A 26,101-nucleotide genomic window follows, 5' to 3' on the forward strand; every position below is an offset into this window, starting at 1 on the left:
CCTGAAAACCACAATATGGGTGGCACTCTCACCAGCTTAGAAAGGAACTAACAAACCATTGAGCCTAAAAGAGTGAAAAAGAGCGGCGTTGTGCTTTTAAGGATATTTAAAAAATTATGCAATAATATAAATTAACAACAGCAATGAATCCATCATTAAAAGCTTCTTCTTAATCCTTGTAAAACAATAAAAATTGGAACGTAATCTAAAATAACATCCAAAAATTCAAAATTACGTTGACAGCTGTCACTCAGAACTGTAGTTGGGTCACTGTCACGTGTAGCCGCGACCTAAAATGCGTGATGTTTTATTGATATATGCAATACAGTACGAAACAAAAAGCATCACTGGCAGAGAAATATCTATTTCCGATATTTGCTTTATATTTTCACTTTTTCAATTAATTATTTTCTTTATTTTTCTGTTTCAAATTTATAAAAAAGATTATTGCACATGATTTCATCTTAAACTAATGCATATTTTCTTTACCAAGCCACAGTTCTGTTAATTCTCTCTTGTGTCGTTTTATGTTGTGCGGTACTGTAAGATTTGACATTTGCGATAATCGTTTTTATTTGGAAAAGTTGGAAAACGTATTTTCGTTGCTTTTTCATAATAAATTCGTTTGGAAAACATTTTCCTTCTTTAAGCTATTTGTCCTTATCTTGCCAATCAACCTTCCATAAGTCCGCGGCTTTGTGCAGAAAAAAGGCCAGCGTATGCCCGTTGTGTGATGGGGTAAACGTCAGTGCTGCGAGTCATTCATAAACACACGGGCAAGCTTTTTATTGTTTTCCTGTTCGTTGTTGCGTGCGGTTGTGTTCGCGTGTTCCGTGAAGCGAAAAAGCCTACAACGTTCCTGTACACCCGTGTTTCACCGTGTCCGTGCCTCCCGGTTGCTCCAGTGTAAAATGTTATTCTAAATGGTAAATGTTCGGCTTCCAACGCTCAACGCCATTTGTGGTGGAATTTTGGTTGTGAATTTGTGGTGCTTTGGCATTGAGTGTCGTGGTAGTGGGCCGTGTAAAGGCAAGGGTGTCCCGTTTGGTTTTATTTTGGATGTGCGTATGTTGCCCGGTTTTGTTCGGAAAAGGCAAATAAGTTTTCCACCGTTTTGTAGCGAAGATTTTGCGGAATCGAAGTGGAATAAAGTACGTCCCCAGTACGGAGCCAGTTTCGCACACTTTTGTTTGTGTGTCGTGCGTGTTTTTTTGTCATCCCGTGACCGCGCATGTTCCAGTAGGTGTGGCGTGTGGTGTGGATCGGCGGACGGAGGAGAGCTTTCCATGTTGAGTGTGTTCTTCTGTGCCCAGTTCTGTACTCATATGTTGTGTGTGTGTGTGTTTACTGTGGTGATGATGCAGTGCGGTGGGTGTCATGCGGGTGCTGGCCAAGGGATAGTGCCAGGCAATAGCGTACAGTTGGCTAGGGTTAGTTATTCTGGGCGATGCTATTTTCGGGTGGACAGACGAAAATATGCTAATAATTTAATTATATCACGCTGCGTTCCGCACGATCCTGCTGCTGCTGGTGCTGCTGTGTAGATGTGATGGAATTGCAAACGCCTCTCGAACGGTGATTGTGTGCGTGCTTGCCGTGTTGGCTGTGTCATTTTGCAAAGGCGACTGCGATACGATCCTGGACAACACACAACCAACAAGTGCGGTGGATTCGTCATCGTCAACAATAACAACACAACGACGACAACGACAGCGATGATCGCATCGCGGTCGCACTGATCGCAGAAAGCCGCCCGATGGTAGTGTGCGTGTGCTTAAACACGGTCATCCCGTGTACAACTCTCGCCTGTGTGTGACGGAATGCTGTCTCGCTTCAACCAACACGAGCGTACCCTCGTGCGGATTGTTTACCTAACACAGGCGCCCGATATATCGATTTTCAAGGGCGTGTAACGACACCAGCCATCATCCACACACAGGGACGTACATGCCACGAACACGAACGTACACGCACGCACGCAGATGAAGGGCCCGTTTTCGTGCGTGATAAAGGACGTGAACCGTCCGTCCGTCCAAGACAAGACGTTCGGGGCGGCTGCGCGAGAACGCATGTGTGGTGGTGTGCTGCGGTCTCTGTCGTGTTATTCGGTCGGTGTTGTTGCCGTTCGATGATCTCATGCATTTTTGGAAAACACACCAAAGTTCGCCCTCGAATCGCGCGAAATTACGCCCCGAATGTGTGTTGGCGGAAAATGGATGATTTTAGCTAGATTTTTAGGGAAAGTTGCTGGTGACGATGATTTCTTTTGACGAAAAGCTTTTGCCTTCACCTACAGCAAGTTATCGAACCGAAGAAGCCTAGAAGGCCTTACGCGTGTTTATTGATTTCTTATCTGACAACTGTGTCTGTACGTCACCCCAAGCTCCGGTCTTGCTTTTCCGCCCAGTGCAGTTTGTTGTTTATCTCCCCTTTTCGCCAAGACCAAACCACACCAAGGGAGAGTAGCGAAGGGCGTTTGTTATCAATCGCGCTTTTAATTCCAGCACATCAGTGGAGTGGACACAAAAAAAAACCTCACCAAAGCAGATAACAGAATCGAAGCAACCCGAACTCGCCGAAGAGATGTAAGCGAGGAACCCCCATCGCAAGATTGTGCGAGTTTCTGCGGTGGTCGTGCAATTATTCCCCGTTCCAACAGTCGGCCAAAATGGTGTGATTCACGCGCGGCATACAGAATCGTGGGCCCACTGGATTTTCAAAGGAGCGAGAAGAAGCGGGAGACTCACTCGTACTTCGCCTTTTTTTTTGTTCCGGTTCCAAATTATCAAATCGTCCATTATCCAAGGTCTCCGCTAAGGGTGTGGTTTTTGTGAGTGCGTGCGGTCGAGTGTGTGTGTGTGTGGTTCCGTCCGTCCAAGTGTAATTTACATGGCCATTACGCCGCTGTAAGTGCGCACACAGAAAACGAGATTACGGCGAGATCTGCTCGCGGGGTCCCTTGCGCGGTCGAGATCCGGCTACGGACGGCCCCCGATTACGTCTGCGCTGGAGCTATCACAACTTCTGCCTTTGTGCTTGACGCACAGCACCGGTGTGGAGCTGCTCCCGACGACACGCTGTTACCTCTCCTCTTCTTTTTCCTCAGCCACTTTTCCTAGGAATACTAGAAAAAAAAAACGCATTCAACACACAGACATAGTTTTGAGCGAGTGTAAGTGGAAACGCGAAATACTTAAGAAAGTGCAGGCTTAAATGCATCTGGTGACAGCGCCCCCCGGAACGCGTACCGAATGAGCAGAAACATGAAAAGACAGCTGGAAAAGTTCAAAGAGGAACTCAAATCGAACCTATCAAGGTAAGTCACGGGTGAATTTTGGAGGGTTGCCCATAGGCAATTAAAGTCGCGTTTCGTTAGGCGGTGGGATCTTTACCAAACGTGTCACTAGCAATCAAAGTAGGCTACGGATTATGCGAACCAAGTCTCCCCAATCAGAAGCGTCAAAAAGAGGTTGACCACTTTTGGGGGACATCTGGTGGTGGGAGAACGACGGCAGGAGGAGGGAATGTTGGTGTATTACATGTTCACGTCGTTCGCATATTAAACGGCTTTTACCTCATTTGAATCACAATTTAGCGAAACATCCGCACATCGGCTCACTGCCAACCTCCTCCATCTTGTATGCCCTATTGGGGTGGATTTTTGCTTTCGGACGATCATGGGTTTTGTTTTTCTTGCTCTGGCTCAATTCGGTTACTTTCTTTCCCGCGCCGACCGGAAAGCTCTCGATGTCCATCAAAATGCAAATGAGGGCGTTTATCCACTTGGTGCGCAAAGCTGTGTAGCATTGCGAGTGGTTGCTTCAATCAATTTGGTAACTTTAGCGTCGTTTCTTGATCGTTCTGCAGTCTCTGGCCGATTGAGGGGGGGGCTGAAAAATTTATCACTTCACGCATCATCATCATCTAGAGGTGGTAGAGCGGAGAGGGGCATAAGAGGTTGTCAGGAAAAAAAGGAGGTACCGTACGAGTATTGAACTTTTCACGGCCACCGGACTTTACCACTAGGAAGAGTTGTGTCGTATGAAGCCCACTGACCGTATGATGACCCGGTAAGCGGCTCCCATCCGTTAACAATCATAAAACCACCACACTAAACGAGGTGACCTCGGTGTGCGATGGGGGAATAAATGGTGAACGTTTTATTGCCCACGGAACAAGGCGACGCTGGACAGGCCGCTACGGTCTGGTGCGGAAATCTGAAGCTGAAGAAGCAGCGTAGGGATTGGTAACGATATCATTTCTCCGTTGGCCGGTGCTGTCTCTCAAACCCCTTTTCGGATGAAGAGTGAGTCCGGCTGTACATATGTGGCCATATTTGTTTTGATTACCTCACACAGCTACTTCAACTTCAGCTGTTGATCATCCCCTCTATGCATCTCGCACGCTCTCTCTCTCTCTATCTCTGGATGGTCAAACAAGACGGCGAACTGAAGCTGATTGTAGTTATGTGATAATATGACTCCATCCAGCCGCTCCATCTCTGCGCCACACGTCCCTTGCAAATCGGCCGGGCAAATGTGTGGTGGGAATGTGTAACCTGTTGCCGACGGTCGTCGTGCACTGTCACAGCAAGCCGGTTGTGTGCACGGCTGACACACACTGGTTGTCCATCAAGCGACCGACCGGATCGAGGGTTGGTAGGCTCTTTGATTGAGCCGGGCGGGATGTGAGAGACGACGGAGCCAGATTGAAGAAGATGCGTTAACAAGCATTGTATCATCTGTGGACGGGGCCGAATGCAAATATATCGCACTCGGGGACAGTTTACAGTACCCTGCAAAAGTCGTCGTACATTCGGATTAGTCATTAATAATTTCTTCACTTGGAGATTCGTAAGATACCCATTTTTGCAAGGGTCTTTTTAACTCGTAGATAGATAACTGATAGGAACTAAGGGTCAAGAACGATAGAGGGTCCAACATTCAAAGGAAAAAGATCTGAAATCCTTCCAACGATTGTAAGTTTGCTTCAAATTCGGTATGCAATCAGTCAAGAATCTTATTAAAAGATTTTGAAGTATAAAATTCGATTTAATGTTGATCTCCAGCTTTAGAGGATTTATGCACAACATTTCTTATAACTTATTTGATGATATTGAATTTATATCTTTTCGCGTCACCTTGAAACATCTTTCGATAATGTTGGTTTGATGAATTTATGTAGGCTTCATATCCAAAGAACTCTCAGAAACTTAGTGCCTAAAAAGTGCGACCCGAGCGATCTTGAGGAAGCTAGTCTGTTACATGGCAACACCGGATATCTGATCCAATCGAGGTAGACTTAAGATAGCTGCTCGGGTCTTCACACGGCAGGACCGGGGTTCAAATCCCATCCAGACCGCGCCTCCCCATGGACAGGTCTGACTACTTTGATACGAGTTAAATCAAGTCACCAATCAAATCAAGAGGATTGGTCCACCGATATGGTGGGTACAGCGTTGTATGATATCTTATGTGACTAACTGTGTGTGCCGGATGTCGAAGAGTGGGAAACATTGATGTGATGGAATAATCTTTAAGGCCTTAATCCGGGGTTTTACCTAGTTGTCCGATAAGTAAAGCTCGAGCCGCAAGAGATGAGTTACGTTTGGATTAACCAGCTAGCGCCTAGTGTACTGTGATGCGTTATCCGGAATGAGTATTCATTTTATTCAAAGTAATACAATTTACTATGTTTGGCAGCCAAAATTTTGCCAAAGCGCAAAAACGTTTTTCGAGCACTTAATAAAACGGTGCACAACTGGACAGCTTCGGCCGTGTGATGCCCCGAATCGATCCATTGGTCGTTACCGGATCGCAGATGGAAATCTTATCAACTGCAAACAGGGAGTGTGAAGTGTTTTCTGGTCCTCGTCTGATAAGCGCCCATGACTCAAAAGCACTGGCCGTGTTCAATGCCTGCCTGGCTCGAGCGCGTAAGTGTATATGTTGTGTTGGCATGATGGAATGTCTAAAGTGAGCGAATGTGTGAACATAGCCCTGAACGGTGTGGTGGGTTCGATAGATGGGTTGTACCATAAATTGAATGGGACCTATTTATCTCGGTACCCTCCGCTCAACCACGGACCCCGCGTTGCAATCGAGAAGCCTCCGCCAGCCGGTGCCCAAACCAGACGATTACGGTTTTATGGTTGCATGGATATTGGATGGTCTAGTACGCCGCCAAACTACCAAATGGAGCATAAAACGAACCATTTAATACGATGCATTTTTCATGCTTTCCCAAAAAACTCAAACCCCTTAAACAAACCACAATTAAACTCACGCTGAAAGGAGGCCGATCTAGATCGTACGCCCTCCTCTCCAGATGCTTGACCAAACGCAAAACCCTCTTGAAACGGTTTGAGCTTGGAAACAACGCGTCGATGACGAAATAGAGTGGCGAAGAATTGGATCGAAAAACTTTCTCAAGTTGAAGCGTCACCAGGCGCAGCGTTGCTTCGAAAGAGGAGAAGAATGGAAAAGCCCTCCAGGGATGCTTTGGATTTGATCAGTCGTTTGCTCCAATTTTTCGTTGAACATAAACATTTTGTTGTTAAAATGCAAACAACTAGATGAGATTTCCGTTTCGATGATGTCTTTGTGTTCCGTTCTACTTTGGCTATTTTCAAAATCTGGTATCTCCAACACCCTTTTGCTTTGTGATTTTCGTACCGGAGAACAGGTTAATTGAAGCCGGAAGAACGTCTCGGACGGAGTACATCCGGTTGACTGTTTGGAACACTCCCTGAGGGTAGGGTTTTCGGGGCTTTTTTTTCTCATTCTATCGCTTCGTCGACTAATTCGTTCTAATTTTTGTAAGAATTGCTATTAAATAAGGTGATTAATCGCATTAAGCAACAGAAATTAAGTCAACTTGTTCCTGGTACAAAGACAAGATTAAACCTTAATTGCTTCAAGTTCTGCTGGGTTCTATTTATGGATGAGAACGCACGCAGAACCGAAACAAAGCAAATGCGCTTGAAGCTTACGGTTTGCATTTCCTTATGATCGACTGGAGCACATGCGAACTGCGGTGCGAACTAATAATATTTCAGGCCGTTATTATTAGAACACCCAAACGACTGACTGCACTCCACGCGACATTGCTGGCTTGAGAGCCTAGGTTTTGCTGCTTCAATGCATCGGATTTGCTGGAATTTTTCGGCGGCAGAAGGTCTCTCTACACTCAACTACACGGGTAACATTCCATTACGATGGTACGGTTCAGTGGAGAAGGAAGCGACAGACACAGACCCGGATTACTGTCATTTGCTGCTGTGTTGCCATCGGCGGTGTTAAACGAACTCCCAACCCGACGCTCCTTGGTTGGTGTGTCTGTCTAGCCGAAGTGATTTATTTAAAATCAACGCACATTACTATTATTTATGCCATCTTGGTTGCGCGTAACAGAACGCGCTAGAAAAGCGTCCACGTTGATACTGTTGACTGGCTGTTGCTTCAGTTTTGGGCAGCATTGGGGAAGCCGGGGAAGAAGTTTCCGCATACAAAAGGCATCTAGCGGCGGCGGGTTCGGGGTTAGATGAATAACCGGTAGAAATCTCTTGCATTTATGCGAACGGACGAGTTGCGAATGACGGCGAAACGGAAAAGGTCGCCCCGGCTGAGACGTGGGTTTCGTTTGCGAGACCTTTACTTTCCGTTGACGACGGCACGGTACGACCCACAACCTCCGGGAGTGGTGAAAAGTAGAGAACACACACACACACACAGGATTAGTCACGAACCGGAAGCCCTCTCGGTATGACGACGACACCGTGGATGATGATGATGATGGTTTTGTGCACTTTTGTCTGTACCCAGGGAGACCAGCGAGCCAGACGCTTAATGGTGACGGTGACATCAACGGCGGCACCGAGTTTAAGTCCGTCCGGAAGGAAATGCATGAGCCGAGACTTTCGCTTTCATTATTTAGGTGTGTGAGAATTTGTCAACTGGTTGGTCGGGCGTTTCGGGTTGACCGGATTTGCCGAGCAGACGCTCATTAAAGGGAGCCAGTCACGAGCCAGTTTTCTGTGAGTGAAACTGGAGTTGTTGATGAGCCCATACGCTCAAATCACGATCACCAAAGCAAAATGATTTGAATTCCTATTATTTCGCTTGGAATGTTTTATTGCTCCAAATTTTCAAGTGCTTCCTTCCGTTTGCACCACGAGACCAGCTTACAGGAAGCTTGCCGCTCGCTGTTAAACCAGCACCAACCAGCTTCATTAATCATTTCGATTGCGGGGATTTATTTAATTATCGCGCGTCCACGTTCTTCTGTGCTGGTCGGCTGTTGTTTGGCACAAAACAAGGCACAAAACCGACTCGCTCAAGATTAATGGGCTATTTTTAGGGCTCTTTTCGTTTGGTCGCTGTGAAAATTCATCGGATGTAATTGGCGAACCAAGGAGTTGGGCAAAAACCGTCTCTCGTCCTATGCAACCGATTTGCTGCGTTGCAGTTGCGGAGAGTAGAAATTCCCCAGGGCTGCGTCAAACATCACGTCATACATTGGCAATTTGCCAGCTGGGACACAGGCACAGTTTAACGCAGTTCATCCCAACCGAATGACCAATCTTGCCGCCATTCTTTGTTGACCCACGAGCGTCCAAACACCCAACGGCTTCCCAATTCTTCCGGAACGCGTTTTATAGGTCAGCATCACATAAAACCTGAGGCTTTATTGGGGCCAGCCGCTGCATATGCAAGACCCACCGTGCGCCCTACATTGGTTGATGGGTTGAATGGACGGATGAATCACACTCACGTTCTTTGGGTCATTTAGGGTTTCTTTTCTAGAGCAAACATCGACCGGAATGTTTGCTCTGCTAGCCAAATTAGCCAGTCGTCCGACTTATGTCATACGATTCCATCGATCGATGCGTGGAAGATGCTTCCCACTATTCATCAGGTTCTACCAAATAACGAATTCTTCTTCTTTGACACTAGCACAGTAACTTCAAAAGGTTTCGCCCTGCCATTTCTGGTTTCCGTAACTGGATGGCTAGTCAAGTACTGCTGCGTCTGCATGGGATTTGATCTCCGGTCCTGCCGAGCGACGCTACGACGCTATTGCCACGGACACTGGTCCTACGGATAAGGGACTAATTGGTGGAAAATGTAAGGTGGAAAACAGCATTCAAATTTTCACACCCTTCAGACGTTCATTTGCTAGATAATTTCATTGACCTTTCCTGATGCGCATTGGATTGAACTGCTGATACGCAAATGCGATTTATGTAATCGCGAGCTGATGGAAAGCCACTGTACACACACACACACACCAAAAAAATGGAAAGTTTTCAATAATTCAACACATTCAACACAACATTGAGCGAACCATATCATTCGCCGGTCCGAAATCGACAACATTGTATCTGCTGCAACTGTGGAGAGAGAAGCCTGGCCGAGGAGCCTGCCGAGACTCGCCCAATAATTGCATGAATCTTTGCCTCCAATCGCCAGAGCGATATCGTTCGTCTTTTCCCTTGTTTGGCGGAAGTAACTCACCGACAGACGTAGGAATAGCTCAACAAAAACAAGATACCAACCCACCCCTCTCGCAGATAGATCAATGATCTTCTTCGATATGCACAAGCGCGATTGGGATTGGGCAGACAGAGGAGCAACGGGTGAAGGGTTTGAAAGGAAGCGTAGGTAAGCAAACAACCAACATTATCGCTTCCTCGAGCGGAAAGCTCCAACCGATCGTGCGATCGCCCAGCCGCAATCAAATTTTTCGCCGGTGTGCAATGTTGTTACATATTTCTGTACCGGCCTCTCTCGGTTTTCACGTACCATGTTATTCCGTGGTGCTGCCCTGGCTGTGTGCGTGTAGCAGTGTAGTCTTAACAGCTGTTTGTCGATTACCGAAGCGTCTAGCTGTTGCAGACGAACGAAGGAAATGCTCAAGCTCAAGAGAGGCGATTCGCTCGTTCGATCGTCTTTTCGTTCGTTCCGTTTAGTAAGATGCTCTTGCTTGCCCAGGTTTGAGGCTGCAGATGAAGTCTTCACCGGGTGTCGATTTGATTCCCTCACCTTCCGTCTCTAGCTCGCCCTCGTCTCCTTCCCGTGATCTCCGGGGAAACTTTGGTCGGTTGGAGGAAGAAAAGATTATGCTCTCGGCCGCTTTGTTGTGCTTTTGTGTGGAGCACAGCTCGATCGATCGTACTTCCTTATGCTGCTCGTTCGCAAATTTACGCTGCTGCCCATCCTCATCCCCCCTCGCTGATGTAATCCGGCGTCGAACCTCATGCTCCAGTTGGGCCTTTATTTGTCTAATCGCGGGCTGGCTGGTTTGTCTCGGGGAATCCAAATCTGTACTTCTCTCCGTAGTTCGTTGCGCTAGTTCGTAATGGGGTGCGCTGCTTCCAAATGCTGCACACCACCCAACCGGCGGCCGTTCAATTGTGTTTCGCTGCGCACTTAAGCACCCCTCGTGTGGCGTGGTTAGTTGGGATAAATATTTTCTGTGTTTTCTTGTTCCGATTTAATAACGTACTTCCTCCCAGGTGGTTAGATGAGGCGAGGTAGCCCTGGGAGTGCGTGTTGCATCCAGTCCAGTACGGTTCATGGGATGAATGCACGTGTGATGCGATCGGTGTGCGATCGTACAAAATTGCCTTTAGTCTGTGTGGTGTGGTGGTTCTTTTCTGCCTCGGTCGCTTGGTTGGGTGGGTTCTGTCTTTTCCAATTCACACCCCTGCTGCTTATTGTGTGGTGCATAAAAATGGCCGTGACGCTTTTTGTTTTCTTCCCACTTGTCTCCTTGGGCTGGTGATTGTTTTGTGCAGTTCGTGTGAAATTTATGCTTGCTAAATGTTTACCCCCTTTTTTTTAGTGCGCCACTACTGTATAGGCTTTGTGTGATATTTCTCGCTGGCCGAGTTTTTCCTCTTTTTTGTTTGGCTAAACACACACTAACAGTGCTCTTATGCTTGAGCATGCGGCAACTGTGGATAGAATACAGCTTCTGCTAATGAGCTTGCCAGTTGGTGCAATCAATAAGTGTGTGGTCAATGGCGGGGGGGGGGGGGTGGGTGCTGGGTGTGGTGTGGGATCCAATGGGTTGTGTTCTATGGGAATGTTCATATTTTGCCAATCGGCTTTTACTGTTGGCCCACAGCCTAATGGATAAATGTTGTTTATGCTTGAGGCTCAAACTGGAACTGTTTCAAATCGGTTTTCGAAATCATTTTCGTTGCTCCATTTCCGTGTATGATTTCGTGGTGCAGTAAGCAAAAGCAAAAGAAAATGATAAAGAGTTTTTTTTATTCATTGTTGTAATAGCTTAAGTTATGAAGAACTCACGACATTGATTTTTCCCTCTCTTTTATATCTAACGTAATTGTTGGAACAATCTGTAAAAATACCTGCTTCGTTCTAGAGATCCTCACAAATATCTCAACTATTTTTATCTTCTTTTTCTATGGCTCTACAACCTCGAGAGGTCTCTGAGACTTATTTTTACCCATAGCAAAGTAGTCAACCCTACATACGGGGTGGCGGTCTTGATGGAATTTGAACCCCAGTTCTGTCGTGTGAAGACTTGCGCCGTTATCACCATGGTTTGGAGCGTCTATTGCTAAAAGCAGTGGACAAGATGCGTTTGAAGCTTCATTTGCACTATTAACTATATTTCTGTTAGAAGATGTTGCAGAGCACTTTCTGACCTCTGGCCATAGCCCACTTGAATTTTACAACACTACTTAATACACGGGTTTCCGAAACCCAAAATTACCCATAAATTGGAAGAAAATGCGACACTAATCTATTAAGAAAATCTGGAGGCTTCGTCTATCCGTAAGTACGCTTATGGAGATACTGGACCTAGATTGGCATTGTTATAGAAAATTGTCAATCGATTCCGTATATGTCCGAGCATTGGAAAATCGTTCAGAAAAAATAGATAATCACGGAAATTGTTTTCCACCAAAAGACTCTATAGCTGGGAGTGAATCCCTTCCAAGTTCCACCAGCAGCGTCAAATTGAATGTTGTAGACAATCATCAATTGAAGGACTTTTTCGAATAACTCGATGACTACGATCGAGGATCAACTAATCGTTAAGTCACAAAAACATGCAAAACAGATAGAAACTTTCGAATATTTATGAATATGAAAATTTGCAATAGCCATGACTACGACTCAGCTAACTGCCCAAATAGCTGCTCGACTTGATCGAATTGATATTGGTTGACTCTATTTTTGATGAATGCTTCTTAAACGTAGGATTAAATTTAACTTCAATATACTTTGTTTTTCAATTGCAATTCGCATATTCAGAATTTGAGATGGTTTTAAAAGACCAAGGTTCCTCTTCTTCCTTGGCACTACAACCTCGAGAGGTTTTGGTCTGCCATTTCTGGTTTTCTAGACTTTATGACACCACACCACCACATCATTTGACCGTGGGGTTTATCTTCCCAGCATTTGTCTTGCAGTGCTATGCTCACATCGTTCTGTGATGAGTTTCCACCCAAGAAATCGGAAGAAAAGACTTATTGTTCTTCTACCGTACACTTACAAGAAAGTGTTCGAGCCAATTGCAGCACCTCCTGCAACCGGTGACAGATGACCTGCCCGTGCGATCGTTTTTCACGTATCGTGCCACGTATGTTGAAGACACGTTTCGTGTGCCCGAACACCCCAATCAACCTCTCGAAACGGTCGGGAGAACAACAACACGACAAAAAAACAACGCATCACACAACTAATGACGTTCTCACGAGTTGCAGTTGGAGATGCAGCAGACACCAAAAAAAAAAGAGACAGACACGTAATGTGGAGCTCTGTCACAAGATGCACTCGTTTCGACTTTGTCGTACCGATGTCGTCTTTGTTGTTGTGGTGGTTGCCGTTGCCTGGAAGATCGTCCGGACGACGTCGTGAGCCGTTGTCTTATGTGGGTTTTAATTGTTGTGCTGTCCGCTCTACTGTTAGTGCAATTATTGAAGTCTACCCTTCCAATCCAACGGAACGTCGCGTTGTTGAAGTCCGCTTCATTCATCGCTCTGCGTGCTCTGCTGTGGGGATAATGGTTTCAATTAGGGGCGAAGATGCGCTCTTGGTTGTTGGTGAGGTTCGACTTATCATTCGAGCTACGTGACAAATCATTTCTTAACAGATGAATTCGTGTTGTCGGTTCACTTATTTAAATTCCTTCTCGAGTTTAAAGCCAACCATTGTTAGTACCCAACGGGGGGTTCTTCCAGTCATAAACTTAACCGATCCAAGGAGAGGATTTAAAGCGTTATTGGTAATAAAATATGGAAAAGCTACTAAAACCTTGCCTTACCTCATGCCGGAAAACATAAAATCGTTTATCGTATTAAAGGGCGATCTCCTCTTACCAGATGCGCGATTGAATGTGTTTTGAATCGATTTCGAATTTTATCGCATGATAAAAATGTGACTAAAACGTACACAAACGCTGACACACACACGCACCGAAAACAGCTGTTTCATTTCTGTAAACCGTTCGGGGTTTTGTGCTGAACCGTGTCGCTCGGTACGAAATCATTGGCCATTTTTAGAACATTGTATCATTTACCGCCGAAGAATGATGGGGTGCGTAAGCCGGTTTTGTGTACGCTGTGAAGGCTGTGCTGCATCTGGAATGTGTAAATAATTTCTACCAACGTCACTGTGGCGGAGAGAAAAAGGCACGATGCGCGATACACAAAGTTGGCGAGATGAGACAGTCATGCCTTCAGACCATTTACATGCGGTTTACAAGGAGACAACTCGGTGGCTGGCAGCTCGGTACAAAGCCTGTTGTAACAACCTTCACGAATTGTTGTGCACTTAATTCGTCTTATAATCGTTCTTCCTCCTTCACTCGGCGTACCTCGCACAGGTCCAGCAAGGCGGAAAAGAATGCCGACGGGCTGCAGGAAATCGAGCGTGAAGTCGACCGCTACAAAGACATTCTGCAGAACCTTAACAAGCGGATAGCGACGAACGTTTCCGCCGGCCAGCCCCAGGATGCGGTGGCGCGCGAGAAGCGCTGCAAGAAGGTGCCCGAGTTCCAGCTCGGCCAGCTGATGGAGGAATCGGTCAAGGATCTACCGACCGGGCTGCTGAAGGATGTGCTGGACACGTGTGGTAAGTGCGAGCGAAAGGGCGCGCCGATGGGCGATTATTTAATCTACCGCACCACCGTGCATTCGTTTCAATCCGACCTTCCGTTCTGTCTCCCACCCGCCCGCCCCAGCACGCGTCGAGAAGCGAATAGCGACGGAGATTGTGAACAACGAGGTGAACGTGGAGAACTCTGTCAGCAAAAACCTCAACGACATCATCGAGCGCCACTTGTCCACGATCCAGAAGCAGAAGCGCGTCGTCACCAAGTGCCACCAGGAGTATGAGGCGTCGCGGCAAAAGTATGATGTAAGTGGCAAAAACTCATCGGCTTGACTCACGCCTTCCCCCCGACCCTTTCTCGCCCTCGGCTTCCCGCCTAATGGCTCGGTATTGGTGGTAAACGGCTCGCTGCCCACTCGATACTGCTATACACATATTGGTGATGCATCCACGGCAGCGAATGCAAACATGACAAGGTTGCAAAAAAAAAGGGCCCACGGATCACGGACGATGGGGCATCTCAGTCGGTATCTCATCACGGTGCGATCGCGCGCTCAAGTACCACCATCGCAATGGAATGGCGACGGGTGTACTGGTGAGCGTGCCTGCCAGTCCAGCCGTTATGATTCATCGCCCTACTTGCCCCCACGTCTGGTCTGATGCATTCGCTTGTTTTGTTGCTTTCGTTGCTGTCCCGATGCGATGCTCCGCGAGTAACCAGCGGTGGTGGAAGCGTGTCGATTGCTGTGTGGTGGAAGTTCTTTGAACTGTGAAGAGCCAATTTTGCTTTTGCACTACATTGCACTTCGCGATCGGTTGGTGTTCTAAACATTTTTCCCTTCCCTGCTCCCTGTTTCAGTCGGCCCAGCGCAACAGTGATCAGGCGGGAAATCAGGCAAAGATCACCCAGCTGAAAGATGATCAGGAGGAGCTGCACACCAAGCTGGAGAAGGAGCGCGATCTGTACGAATCGTACATGTACGAGCTGCTGGCGGAGGAGGAAAACATCGCGCTGTTCGTGAAAGAGTATGTCAAGCACCAGGAGCTGTACTTCACGTCCGTCCTGCGGGAGATACAGCACACGATGCGCAGCATGGACGGGTTGTTCCGTAAGTTCCGTTGGCTGTTTTGGCCGCAATTGCGCTTCTTCGAGCAAGCAAAGCATCTAAACGGACTCTCTCGCTCTGTGTTGCTTTACTCCCAACCGACGGCGCTTCTAGGTCGCAATAACAAGCAAATCTTCAACACACCCCTGCGCGATCATCTGAAGGCGACGGATCGTAAAATTGCCTACGTGGTCGAACTGTGCGTTTGCTGCCTGCTGGAGAAGGGCCTGTACGAGGAAGGGCTGCTGCGAGTCGGATGCGGTAAGTCGAGGCGTGCGCGCGTGTCTTGATTGTGCGCACGTGAAATTAAGCCGGGGTATCAATTCCATTTAACACACGGGGAGCAACTGCCCAAGGCTTGGGTGTTTGGCTTCGGCTGTTTATTTGTTTGGGTTCAGAAATGATGACGATGATGAACTCCTCGTGTCCATGTGAATCACGAGCGGTGATGGGTCAAGTAAAGTGAGATTTATTGTACCGATTGTTTTATTGATCTTTTTCTTCGCTTTAAACGAATAGGGTTGCCATAGGGCACTTGGTCTTGAGCTGTTTGTATGTCTGGGTTCTAATCAGGAATTCAGATCAATTGGCTGATTCATTGTTGGTTGGCACAAGAATTTAGAACATATAAATGATGTCATTAAATTAGACCATTGCGGCGGTCCGTTGGCCGAGGCGATAACGGCGCCAGTCTTCACACGCCAGGGCCGGGGTTCAAATCCCATCCAGACCGCCTCCCTCCCCGTACGTAGGGTTGACTACCTTAATACGGGTAAAATCAAGTCACAGAAAGCCAGAAATGGCAGGCCGAGACCTCTTGAGGTTGTAGTGCCGAGGAAGAAGAAGAATTTAGACCATATAGTAAGACTAACCTAGCGATCGGCACATATCGTCTCTACCATCGTTTTATCGCTGAGCGGAGCATTTAGAAAAAGTGAGGCATATTCTGATCTCCTCATTTATTCACTTCGTAAAACTCACTTCTAGAGCAAGACGGCAACGTATTAGACCTCGTACTGGGCATCGACACTGTGTTATCTTCTTATTCCTTGACCTAACGTCCTCTTAAGTGCCGCCATTTCTGGTTTACTAGACTTTTTCATACTGCATAGTTGGAGACTCAGTCCTCACTATGGGGGAACGGTCCTGATAGTATTTGAACCCAAGTCCTGTCCATGTGAAGACTGGCACCGCTGTTGCAATCGCTATTCATGACAGAGACAGAGCTGAGTTCCATGCGGCAATTACCCGTCAAGAGTGATCCTTGTGCAAAATATCGGTCCGCTAGGTAGCGATGGAATATTATTTTTGTAATATGCTTTTTGCACGTGAAAGCAAAATTCTGTACCAGTTTTATGTTCAAGTATGTCTACATCTGTAAATCATCCATTAATACCCATTTCTGTCTCGTTCTCTCTGTATCGCATTCAACAGCATCATCCAAACTGCGTCGCATGATTTCGGCGATCAACGCCAACTACGTGTCGCCACCGCTCGCGGACAAGTACAGCGATCCGCACGTCGTTGCGGGCGTACTGAAGAAGTACCTACGAAGCTTGCCGGACCCGCTGCTCACGTTCGAGTTCTATCCGGACTTTGTGCAGGCGGCACAGAAACCGAGCGATGCGCAACGGAAGGCGGCCATCCTCGATATCGTGAACCAGCTGCCGAAGGAAAACTATGACAACCTGCGCTACCTGACCAAGTTCCTGTCCTACCTGGCGGAGAAAAACCAGGAGAACAAAATGTCGCCGCAAAACATTGCGATCGTGATGTCGCCCAACTTGCTGTGGTCGCCGAACGAGAACGAAAACTACATGGATCAGGTGAACAGCACCGCCACGGTGAACACGATCGTCGAGGCACTGGTGGCCGACTGGTCGTTTTTCTTCGACGGTGAGGTGAATTTCTACGTCAGCATGACGCGGGACGCGCTGTTCCCGGACAATGGGGGGTTTCCGTTCGACAAGGATCAGCACGTACGGAGCGTTCCCAGTGCCGGCGGGGGTGATATGATGTCACGGTCGATGTTTGTCACATCGTCGACCGGCGGTCAGCCGACGGTGGCCGTTACGATGACGGGCGGTAGCAGCCAGGACGAGCTGCGCCTTGGCCGTGGAGAGGGTGGCGGCGGAGGAGGAGGGGGAGGAGGAGGTGGCGGAGGAGGAGGAGGAGGGATAGGAGTGTCACATTCCCGCAGCAGCAGCCACGATACTAGTCTTATTCTAATCAATAGTAATAGTAACAATCACAACAACAGTGGCGGCGGCAGTACGGACCAGTTAAAGTATCGCAGCCAGTCGAACAGTTCCCTGTCGGATCATTCCAGCCCGCCCCAGGAGTACAGTCCGAAGCTACCGATCAGGCGCAAGCACAACAAGCAGGTAGCGCCAACACCGCCGGACAACAACCATCATCACCACGGTAAAGGTGCCCGGGAGGCTAGCAACAAGCTGCACTCGACGCATTACTTCAAGCAGCTGAGCAGCGGCATGGCAGCGGGTTCGGCGACCGGCGCCCACAACGGGGACGGAGATGACGGATTTGCATCGCTGCAGCATCACGCGTACAAGCAGGCCCAGGCCGAGCACGAGCGGCAGCCGATGCTGCGTGCCGAAAGTCACGACAATCTGCTGAAGCTAAAGTCGACCGACAAGATACCGCCACCGCGACCGGCCGCCGTCAGTGTCGACAGTCAGGTGTTGGGCAAAATCAAGGCCAGTGTAGCAAACAGCACTCTGCAGCAGCACCAAAACAAGCAACCAAATGCTCCCAATTGTGATACAACTAGCACTAGTAGCAGCAGTAGTAAGGAGAACAAGGAAAACAATAACCGAGCGGCATCGGCGTCCGGTGCGGGATCGCTGTTTCCTCCGCTGAAACCCGTCGCCCTACCGAGAACAACGATTCTCGGTTCGTCAACGAAAGCGCCGAGTGGTGCGGGTGGCGTGGGCGGGAACGGCAATAACAATAACGAGGACGGTGGCGAAAACGGACCGGCCGGCGGTGTGATCATTCGCGAGAAACCCGTCATTCCCGAGCGGCCAGCAACGCTGATGCGTCCGATGAGTTTCAAGGGTTCGATACCGGAAATTTCCAAAGTGAGCGAAGGTACGAACACGATCATTACCGGGCTAACGGCGTCCTCGGCCAGCTCGCTGAAGAAGGCGCAAAGCTTCCGGGGTGAAACAACGACGGGCGGCAATCGGATAGGTGGGTCGGACAAGTCAGCCGACCTAGAGCGCGGTACGCTCGAGCGGACACAGATCTACAACATTGACAAGCAGCAGGTTGCATTCATCGACGTGGTAGAACGATCGTCCGACGAGGATCAAGGTTCCACCGGTACGGGACTGTCGAGGCCAAAGCATTCGGGCACGCGCAAAGACAAACCGGACCTGCCCGCCAGTGCCGTGATGAACCAGCAGCAGGTGGAGCAGGTCGCGTCCGCCGGCATTACCGTTCCCCAAGGTACACCGCCGCTAGCAATGATGGAATCGACCGGTTCACTCGGTAGCGATGTGCAATCGCCCGTCAACCCGATGCCACCTCCACCTTCCGCATCCACGACGACACCGAGCAGTGGGACGGGAGCGTCCAACAACAATAATGCTGGCAGCTCTACGACGACCACCACCACCAGCACTACTACTACTACTACTAGTCTGCAGCACGTTCCACAGTCGCCGCGTGGTATCGATCCGAAGATAAAGCGGCCACAGGTACCGGCACCGCCACCACCGGTCGGGCGACCAAAATCGTCCGACTCGACCGACTTATAACAGTTCGGGGAGGTGTTGATTTAGAATCCGGCTTAGGACCGCTTCCGGACGGTGAATTCGCTTAGCAGCCCTCTTGCAAATCCTAGCGCGGCCCGCATTCCCCCTACTTTCCTACCTACCTTTTTCTTTTCGCCTAATGTGTTATTTGTTACACCTAGCATTATCTCTTTCCACACGCGCCTTGCTTCGTTTTCGTATAGGACAATATTATGTTTTCTCTCTTTCGTACCCGACTTGCGCGTGGAAGAATAGGCGAAATGTTGTTGCGAGTACGATAGCTAGCTTAGAAGTGATTCGATCGAACCCGACAGACAGCCGGACGGATGAAATTAGACACAAGGTTCGTGTTGGTGTTTGCCTTTCGCTTCGATGTGGGCCTTTTCGAAAGTCTCGCATTAATGTTAGGTGAAATGGCCGATTTAGTTAAGGGATACATCACGAACAACTAATGACGCATATAGAAAACGTAAATATGTTGAAGTTTTTCTTTCTTTGTTTTGTTTTTTGAATTAAGGATGAATAAATGTGCGCAAACGACATCACAGCAGCTCAGTTCAGGCGGGGCAGGCAGGACATTACAACAAATCCATGCAGAGGCATTGGTGAAGAGTGAAGCTTTTGAAAGTAATTATTGCTACATCATTTACGCGCCGCTGCTGGCATGTACATACTCTGGTTTTGCTGGCGTTTCCTCCCGGAACACACACACACTCGCGCCACACTTTTGCCCCATTTTGTGTGCGAAACGCGAGTGTAGAAAGAAATATTTTTTTTCCCCATTTTTGGCACAAAGAAACAGTAACAAGCGGGTAATTGGAAAAAAGTTAGCTTGGAATGTTTTATTTTCTTGCCCGCTCATGGTTGAGATTTAGCAAATGATTGCCATTTTCCTTGACTGGCCAGTTGGCGGTTCGTTCCCCTTTTTTTGGGACGCAACCGCGTGGAAGTACCGTTGCAATTTTCGTTGCGTCTCATTCTTGGACATTTGATTAATGGCGGCGGTGTGTACTGCACACTGTACGTGTGTGTGCGAGCACAGACACGATTTATCGTTTCGGGTCGGAAATTGAATTTTTACTGTAGAAGATAAAACCGGAAACCGGGACACAAAACTAATGAAAGCGAAGCGCGTGCTTTGTGTTGATGGGATGGGGTTTTCTTCGAGTGAAAAGAAATGCAACTGCCAGAAAACTGCATTACTGGCTGTGCCCAAGCCATGGTCGAAGCTAACTATAGCTGACTACTGGTAGCGGAACAGCATGCTCGAGACAGAATCTAATGTCCGAAGCAGGTCAATGTTAGCTTGCAGAGGGTGATGCAGCCACCGCAGAACGAAATAGTGGCTTTGGATGACTTTCAGGATGCAAGAGAGCATTTAACACCGTGAAGTGAAAGGTCATATCGGCAATGGAAGAATGAACAGAAACAGTGAGGCGAGTGGCATTAAGGAAGCGCTTAACCAAAACCATGGCAACGGAAATGGAAGTCTTAGCTAGAGTTAATTAAAGCATTTAAAGCTTTCACCAACACTATTTTGGCAGCATCACTTTATACATTTGTGGAATATTTATTATAAACAGAACACGCAACTATTAAGAAGGGTACGCTCTTGTGGCTTGTGAAATGGCCTAGAAAGAGCCTTATAGCGAAGATTATGGACATCATCCCCGTCAAGACTATGCCCATATGGACTAAGACCCCTAATTGAGAAAATCCTCTAAGCTGCGTCCGAGTCGAAGATCCTCCTAAAGAACTGTTGGCTCCGTATGTGAGGAAGAATAATAGTGGACCTCACTGAGCTGTACGATGACTACACTAGGCTGTGGTCTAACCTTTTCGAGATCTGATGTCCATCAACTTTGAAACATGATTTCGGGAGACAATGGCTTCTGAAGTTATGAGTCTAGGCTCGGAACACTGCTTCGCTGTTTGGCATGCAAATTTGAAACGGATAGTCTTATGAACTTCAGGTAACACTTCACACTACTGATGGACGGCGCAACCGAACTAGCTAGTTTCCTGCTGCACCCACAAGTCCACCCGAACCAATTGCATTCACGAGTCGCATTCGATTCCTATAGGGTCGAACCCGACTCTGGGTCGATCCTTGAAAAGAGTCCTATGACCCATCACTACTTCAGACAGCAGTCAGCACATCTTCAGCGGATTGCACTACCCCCTTTGACTGCCGAATGGTATCAGACATGGAAGAGGATCAAATATAATGAGTCGTTACAATCTTATGAATGCGTCGGAATAGGGAAAAATGTACAATATGAAATATCATTCACAAGCAACAAAGAAACCAACCAATTATTGAACTTGCAACTATTTTCATAAGGAACTAATCATCCTATTCGCATAACAAGCTTTATATGGCCCCATTTTCTGCAAGGCTATTTTGATAGAACGCGATCGTTACAGCTAATCATTAAAAAAAAAACTATACTAAGAGAATGGAATGGAAAACGGAATGATCAATCAAAAGAAAATGTAACGAACATATCAAAAGGAACAACCCATATTGCTAACAACTTTGCTTCTTCATCGCAAAAAAACCCGATGATAATATATCATCCCCCAAGACGTTCATTACTCTACGCATCATGATACAAAATAGTTTTAAAAAGTATACAACATTTTTTGCCAAAAATACTTCGCCTGTGAGTGCGGCAGCAATGCATTCAGCAGCGTGTTTTTGTGGCTGCATACAAAATCAGTATTGTGTTGATTACAACTGTCTAACCGCGTGTAAGCTTCAGGTTTTACGCTGCAGTATCGGTTGTGTGCCAGTGTGGTCAAACGATAATCTTGTCCCTCAGGCGAACCTCCCTCGCGTTGGCGCCCAAAGTACCCATAATTTACATCACAAATCCCTTGAAAAACTGTGGAAAATTACCTGTGTATAGATTGTATTGTAATGCGCGTATGTAACCGTGTCGCAGGGACAAAAGGGTGGCACGGTTGTGTGCGCCTCACGTGCGGTTTCAAACCACTGCGGAACTAATTTCGATCTCATATCAAATGCACCGGAAGAGTGATGGACGAACCAGCACACATAATCCGTGTCTTTTTTTCTCTGTTCTGGTATACAGTGAGGTGAAAAAGTATTCGTCTAGATACATATTTGAAATCATAGGCAGAATTTGGGGCGCAATACAGCTGGGGAAAATAGAACCAAATTGTGCGTCAAGTGTGCTCCAAAAGTATTTGCTTATATAGGTTTAACTTTTACCTCCTTGCCGAAGCAATCTATCAAGAGTTGTTGTAATCGAAAGGTAACAGGTTGTAAAAGGTTGTAACAGAATAGAAAAAGAAGTCCAGTAGTGAATCTCTTCTACTCTGCGACGTCGTTGTCTAAAGAGCCTTCTAATTAGTCAGTGAGTCCTCGAACTCAAAGAGATCTCCTTGGAGAGCTTCAAATCAGCACATTAGCTACTCTTCCTTTTCTTAAGAGATCCACCAAGAGAAGAGAGAGACAAACATTTCAAAAAGTTCAATAGTTCTGCTCATCACAGGCAGTCTCAGCAGTGCATTAGCCACTGTATGTATAAAATTGAAAGATTTTTCAAGTAATCGTCTTCGAACGATAATTGAACAGGCTGAGTCATAGCTTTTATGGGAAATCAGGAAAACTCCATGTACTAATGAATCCAACATGGCTTATCGGTTACAAAAGGAAAAGGACCTTAAACCACTGTTTTAACAGACGATTAGCTGGGTAGAATTTCGCAGAGTAGGAACTAAGAGGAACATTTTTCAAACGCCAATCAAACTTTTGATGAGAAAGTATTAGTCATTGTTCTCTGGTGCCTGGATTTGTAGGGTCAAGAACCAAACTCAAGTCTGGTTTATTCTTCATTAAAACTCGAAGGTCTTTACAACAGGACCAAGGAATTCAAACACTGCTCAGAGTCCTATATAGAGTCGAACAGAACATCTCTACAAGGTACTGGATTTCTAACAACAAAAGACGGAATTAAACTTATAGCTTATAGCAGAATTGGACAAAAAATACATCTATTTTCATAACCTTAATGTCAAGAAGACAGGACGATCAATTTCAACATCAGCAGTTCTGATCTCTATTTTTAACCAAGTAAAATTGTAAACCCCATATAAACGAATACTTTTTGGCGCACACCTAAAACATAATTTTTAGAAAATTATTTGGTAAACAATTCAAATTTTGCAGTAAAATATGTCGCTAGACTTATACTTTCAGAACTCACTGTACTCCACCACACAGCTGTAAAAAGCTCCCTGCATATTCAGCTACCCAAAAATTTCAAAGTAGAAATGAATCGCGCGTGCTTTTTATCACCGACAAACCGGCCCAGCCCGCTTTGAAATGCAGGCTCACAGGTGCACGTGAGCCGATGCAAAGAATTCGCGCAAGAAGCGGAACAACCGTGTAGTGTCACATCCGGAACGGGTAACGCGCTTACGGTTGTTCCCCGTAGGTCCCGGCCGGTCGGTCGTCACCTAGAGTAATTAGCATTTAAACAAAATCATCATCAATATTCATTAAAATTTGTTACTCCCGATTCCCATGCCAGGGTGTTGCCGAGTAGCGCTCCCCTTTGTTGGATGTGTCCAAGGGGCCGTGTGTCCGTGTGTGTTTGGACATTTAACGACTCCAGGTGGGGGGTTTGTATTTTTTTCTCTCTCTTTCTCTCTCTCTCTCTCTCTGTTACCGTACGTGAGCGTAATAAACCGCAAACAAAATACACAGGAAGGGCTTTAGACGGGTGAACAACAGTTCCGTCGTTGCCAGCGGTGCGTTTTTCGATTGCATCGTAGTAGGAGGCTCCCGGGTGTTCGGCACTCACATCATTATGCTTTTAAGTGGGTTGCTGTTTTTTTTTTTCGTCGTGGCTATTAAACGTGCGTGGTGACGTGTGATCGGACTATGATGATTATGATGTGAATTGCACAAACCTGCCGGGTTGGGGAAAACACGCAACATGTTGCCCCTGCTCCAGTCCATGTGTTCCTGCAGCAGCAGCAGCAGTCTATTCGGCGGCAGTACTTTTCGGTGAATTACCTGTGACAGTGAGTAGCAAGCGAGTAAAAAACACAATGCATCAACAGTGTGTCAATGTGGCAACTGAAACCGTTTGTCGTCACGGGCCCCAGTTTTTCCAGTCCTGCAGGGGGAAAACGAAAAATCTGAGGGAAAAAGCTAGGCAGTGATTTTACCTGAGGGATAGGTGTTTTTTCCTTCTGTGTGGTTCGTTGTCGTTGCCTCGTTACTCTCCCGCAAGGGCTAATTACGATCGATTGTTTCGGTGGTTCTGTTGAAGGGATTTGCACTCACACACAAAGCCTACTGTTGCTACTAGATTCACTGCGTGCGCCACGGATTGGCAGATTGACAGACATGATTCCTGAGCATACTGTGATCGGGGAAGGATTTGTGAGTGATATGAATATACAAAAAATGGTTTAATTTATACATTTTCTCATTGGTTGATGAGACCAGCCGGATTTTTTTCGGAAATGCATTCCCTAGCATTTTTCTCTACTATATGCATTTGGAGGGTGGTTTTTGAAACCAAAAACAAATCGGTATTTGCATATTAATAAATGTTACTGCTGCTGCCACGATTACTTCTACTATTACTACTTCTATAGTACAGGGTTTTTCAATTGTAATAATGTAAAAGATTCGATCCTTTTTGTAGGCTCCTTAGATGAAATTGTAAATGAAGCTAGTTGACATGGGAACGGTTTCAGATGACAGGCGAATCAATTATTGTGAAGCTACCAGATGATATTGTTATTGAATCCGATGATAAGTTACGTTACGGGCCGTTTACAATATCATCTGGCTACATCACAATGAAAGGAAAAGGATTGGCGGCCTGTCATCTGAAGTCCTTCCAATATTATCTAGCATTGTTAGTCTTTTCAAGAAAAAGTTTACAACAAAGGATCGATGCGTTTACATTATCAACTGGAACACGCCTGTATCTTCTTGTTCTATAGCTTTAAATATTTGCTAGTGATGTTTGCTAGGTAACAAAAACTAAAAATCAAGCTTACTTGTATTTTTGTTATAGATAATCGGACTATCTATTATTGCTTATGCTTAGGTAAAGTTAAACTAAAGCTATAAAATCCAAACCACTCTATCTTCTAACTCCACATCTAAGTGCCCCGCGCCGCCTCCCTTTTCCGCTGCGAAGCGAATTAGAGAAAAAATAAGAAAATCAAAGAAAAAAAAGAAGAAAAAACGCTTTTTTGCCCACATAAGTCATTGGAGTGAAGTGCAACAGTAATATAGAAAAAAGAGTGTTAAGTAAAAAGAAAAGAGAGAAAAAAAAACAAAAAATCGTAAGTGAAGAAAGGAGAAAAATGAAAAACAAAATGAATGAAAACATGTAAAGCAAAACAAAGGTGATAAAAGTAGCAAAAAAAGGGGACAAACGATTAGGCACCATCAAGTCACCGCCAGGATGCTCCGCTAGTGTAGAGCGCTAGGAGCAGGTGTGCTGTGTTGTGCTAGAGGTTGTCTAGTGCTGAATTTAATTCAATTTAGTATGTGTTTTGTTGTATTGCGTGTCGCTGTTTTATGTTTGTGTTTGTTTCGTTTGCTTCTCAGCTATATTAAACTATTGAAGCATAAAACAACAGAAACGCAAACAAGAAACCTCTTCTCGTTAGGAGTAAACTGATAAACAGCCATGGTTATTGGCAACAACAAAAAAACGCGAAACAAAACGTATTATTACAATCAATTATGCATTAATAATTAGTACGCAGAATTAATAATGAATTAAAGCAAAACGAACGCTCGCGGGTGCATGCTCGTGCATGATGGATAATGAAATTTAATCAGGAAAACTGGACAACAATTTTTTCCCCGATACAAATAGCGACGTGGAGGAGACAAGACCCGATTCTTGAAATGTGTAATGTGTAAAAGGGGCAACAAAACTGTATTAATGAATTGGGGAGAAGGAAACACCAGCAAAAAAAAAAAATACCTAAAACCATACAAGGCGCATTTCTCGCGCCATCACAGATGTAACAAATGATTAATTATTGAAAATAAAGCCGGCAGTGAAATGTTGATTTTTATTACAGTGATAATTATTATCGTAAATCGTGTTTTTTC

General features: G+C 46.3%; 1 protein-coding gene across 3 annotated transcripts; it reads left to right on the plus strand.

Annotated features, from left to right (window-relative positions):
* Positions 1-589: 589 nt before the first annotated feature.
* LOC118509262 lies at positions 590-26,076 on the plus strand. Of its 3 annotated transcripts, XM_036049613.1 has the most exons (8): positions 591-926; positions 3,107-3,316; positions 13,864-14,111; positions 14,221-14,396; positions 14,950-15,199; positions 15,311-15,457; positions 16,631-18,627; positions 23,981-26,076. In XM_036049613.1, exons 2-8 carry the CDS (start codon positions 3,252-3,254, stop codon positions 24,029-24,031), a joined length of 2,934 nt encoding a protein of 977 aa, XP_035905506.1. In that variant the 5' UTR covers positions 591-926; positions 3,107-3,251; the 3' UTR covers positions 24,032-26,076. The 3 variants fall into 3 exon arrangements, with proteins under 3 accessions (XP_035905504.1, XP_035905506.1, XP_035905505.1); XM_036049611.1 differs by having other exon boundaries at positions 590-926; positions 16,631-26,076; XM_036049612.1 differs by lacking the exon at positions 591-926 and adding an exon at positions 2,608-2,906 and having other exon boundaries at positions 16,631-26,076.
* The last annotated feature ends 25 nt before the right edge of the window (positions 26,077-26,101 follow it).

Source organism: Anopheles stephensi, chromosome 3, assembly GCF_013141755.1.
Source record: "Anopheles stephensi strain Indian chromosome 3, UCI_ANSTEP_V1.0, whole genome shotgun sequence".
NCBI classification, from domain to species: domain Eukaryota; kingdom Metazoa; phylum Arthropoda; class Insecta; order Diptera; family Culicidae; genus Anopheles; species Anopheles stephensi.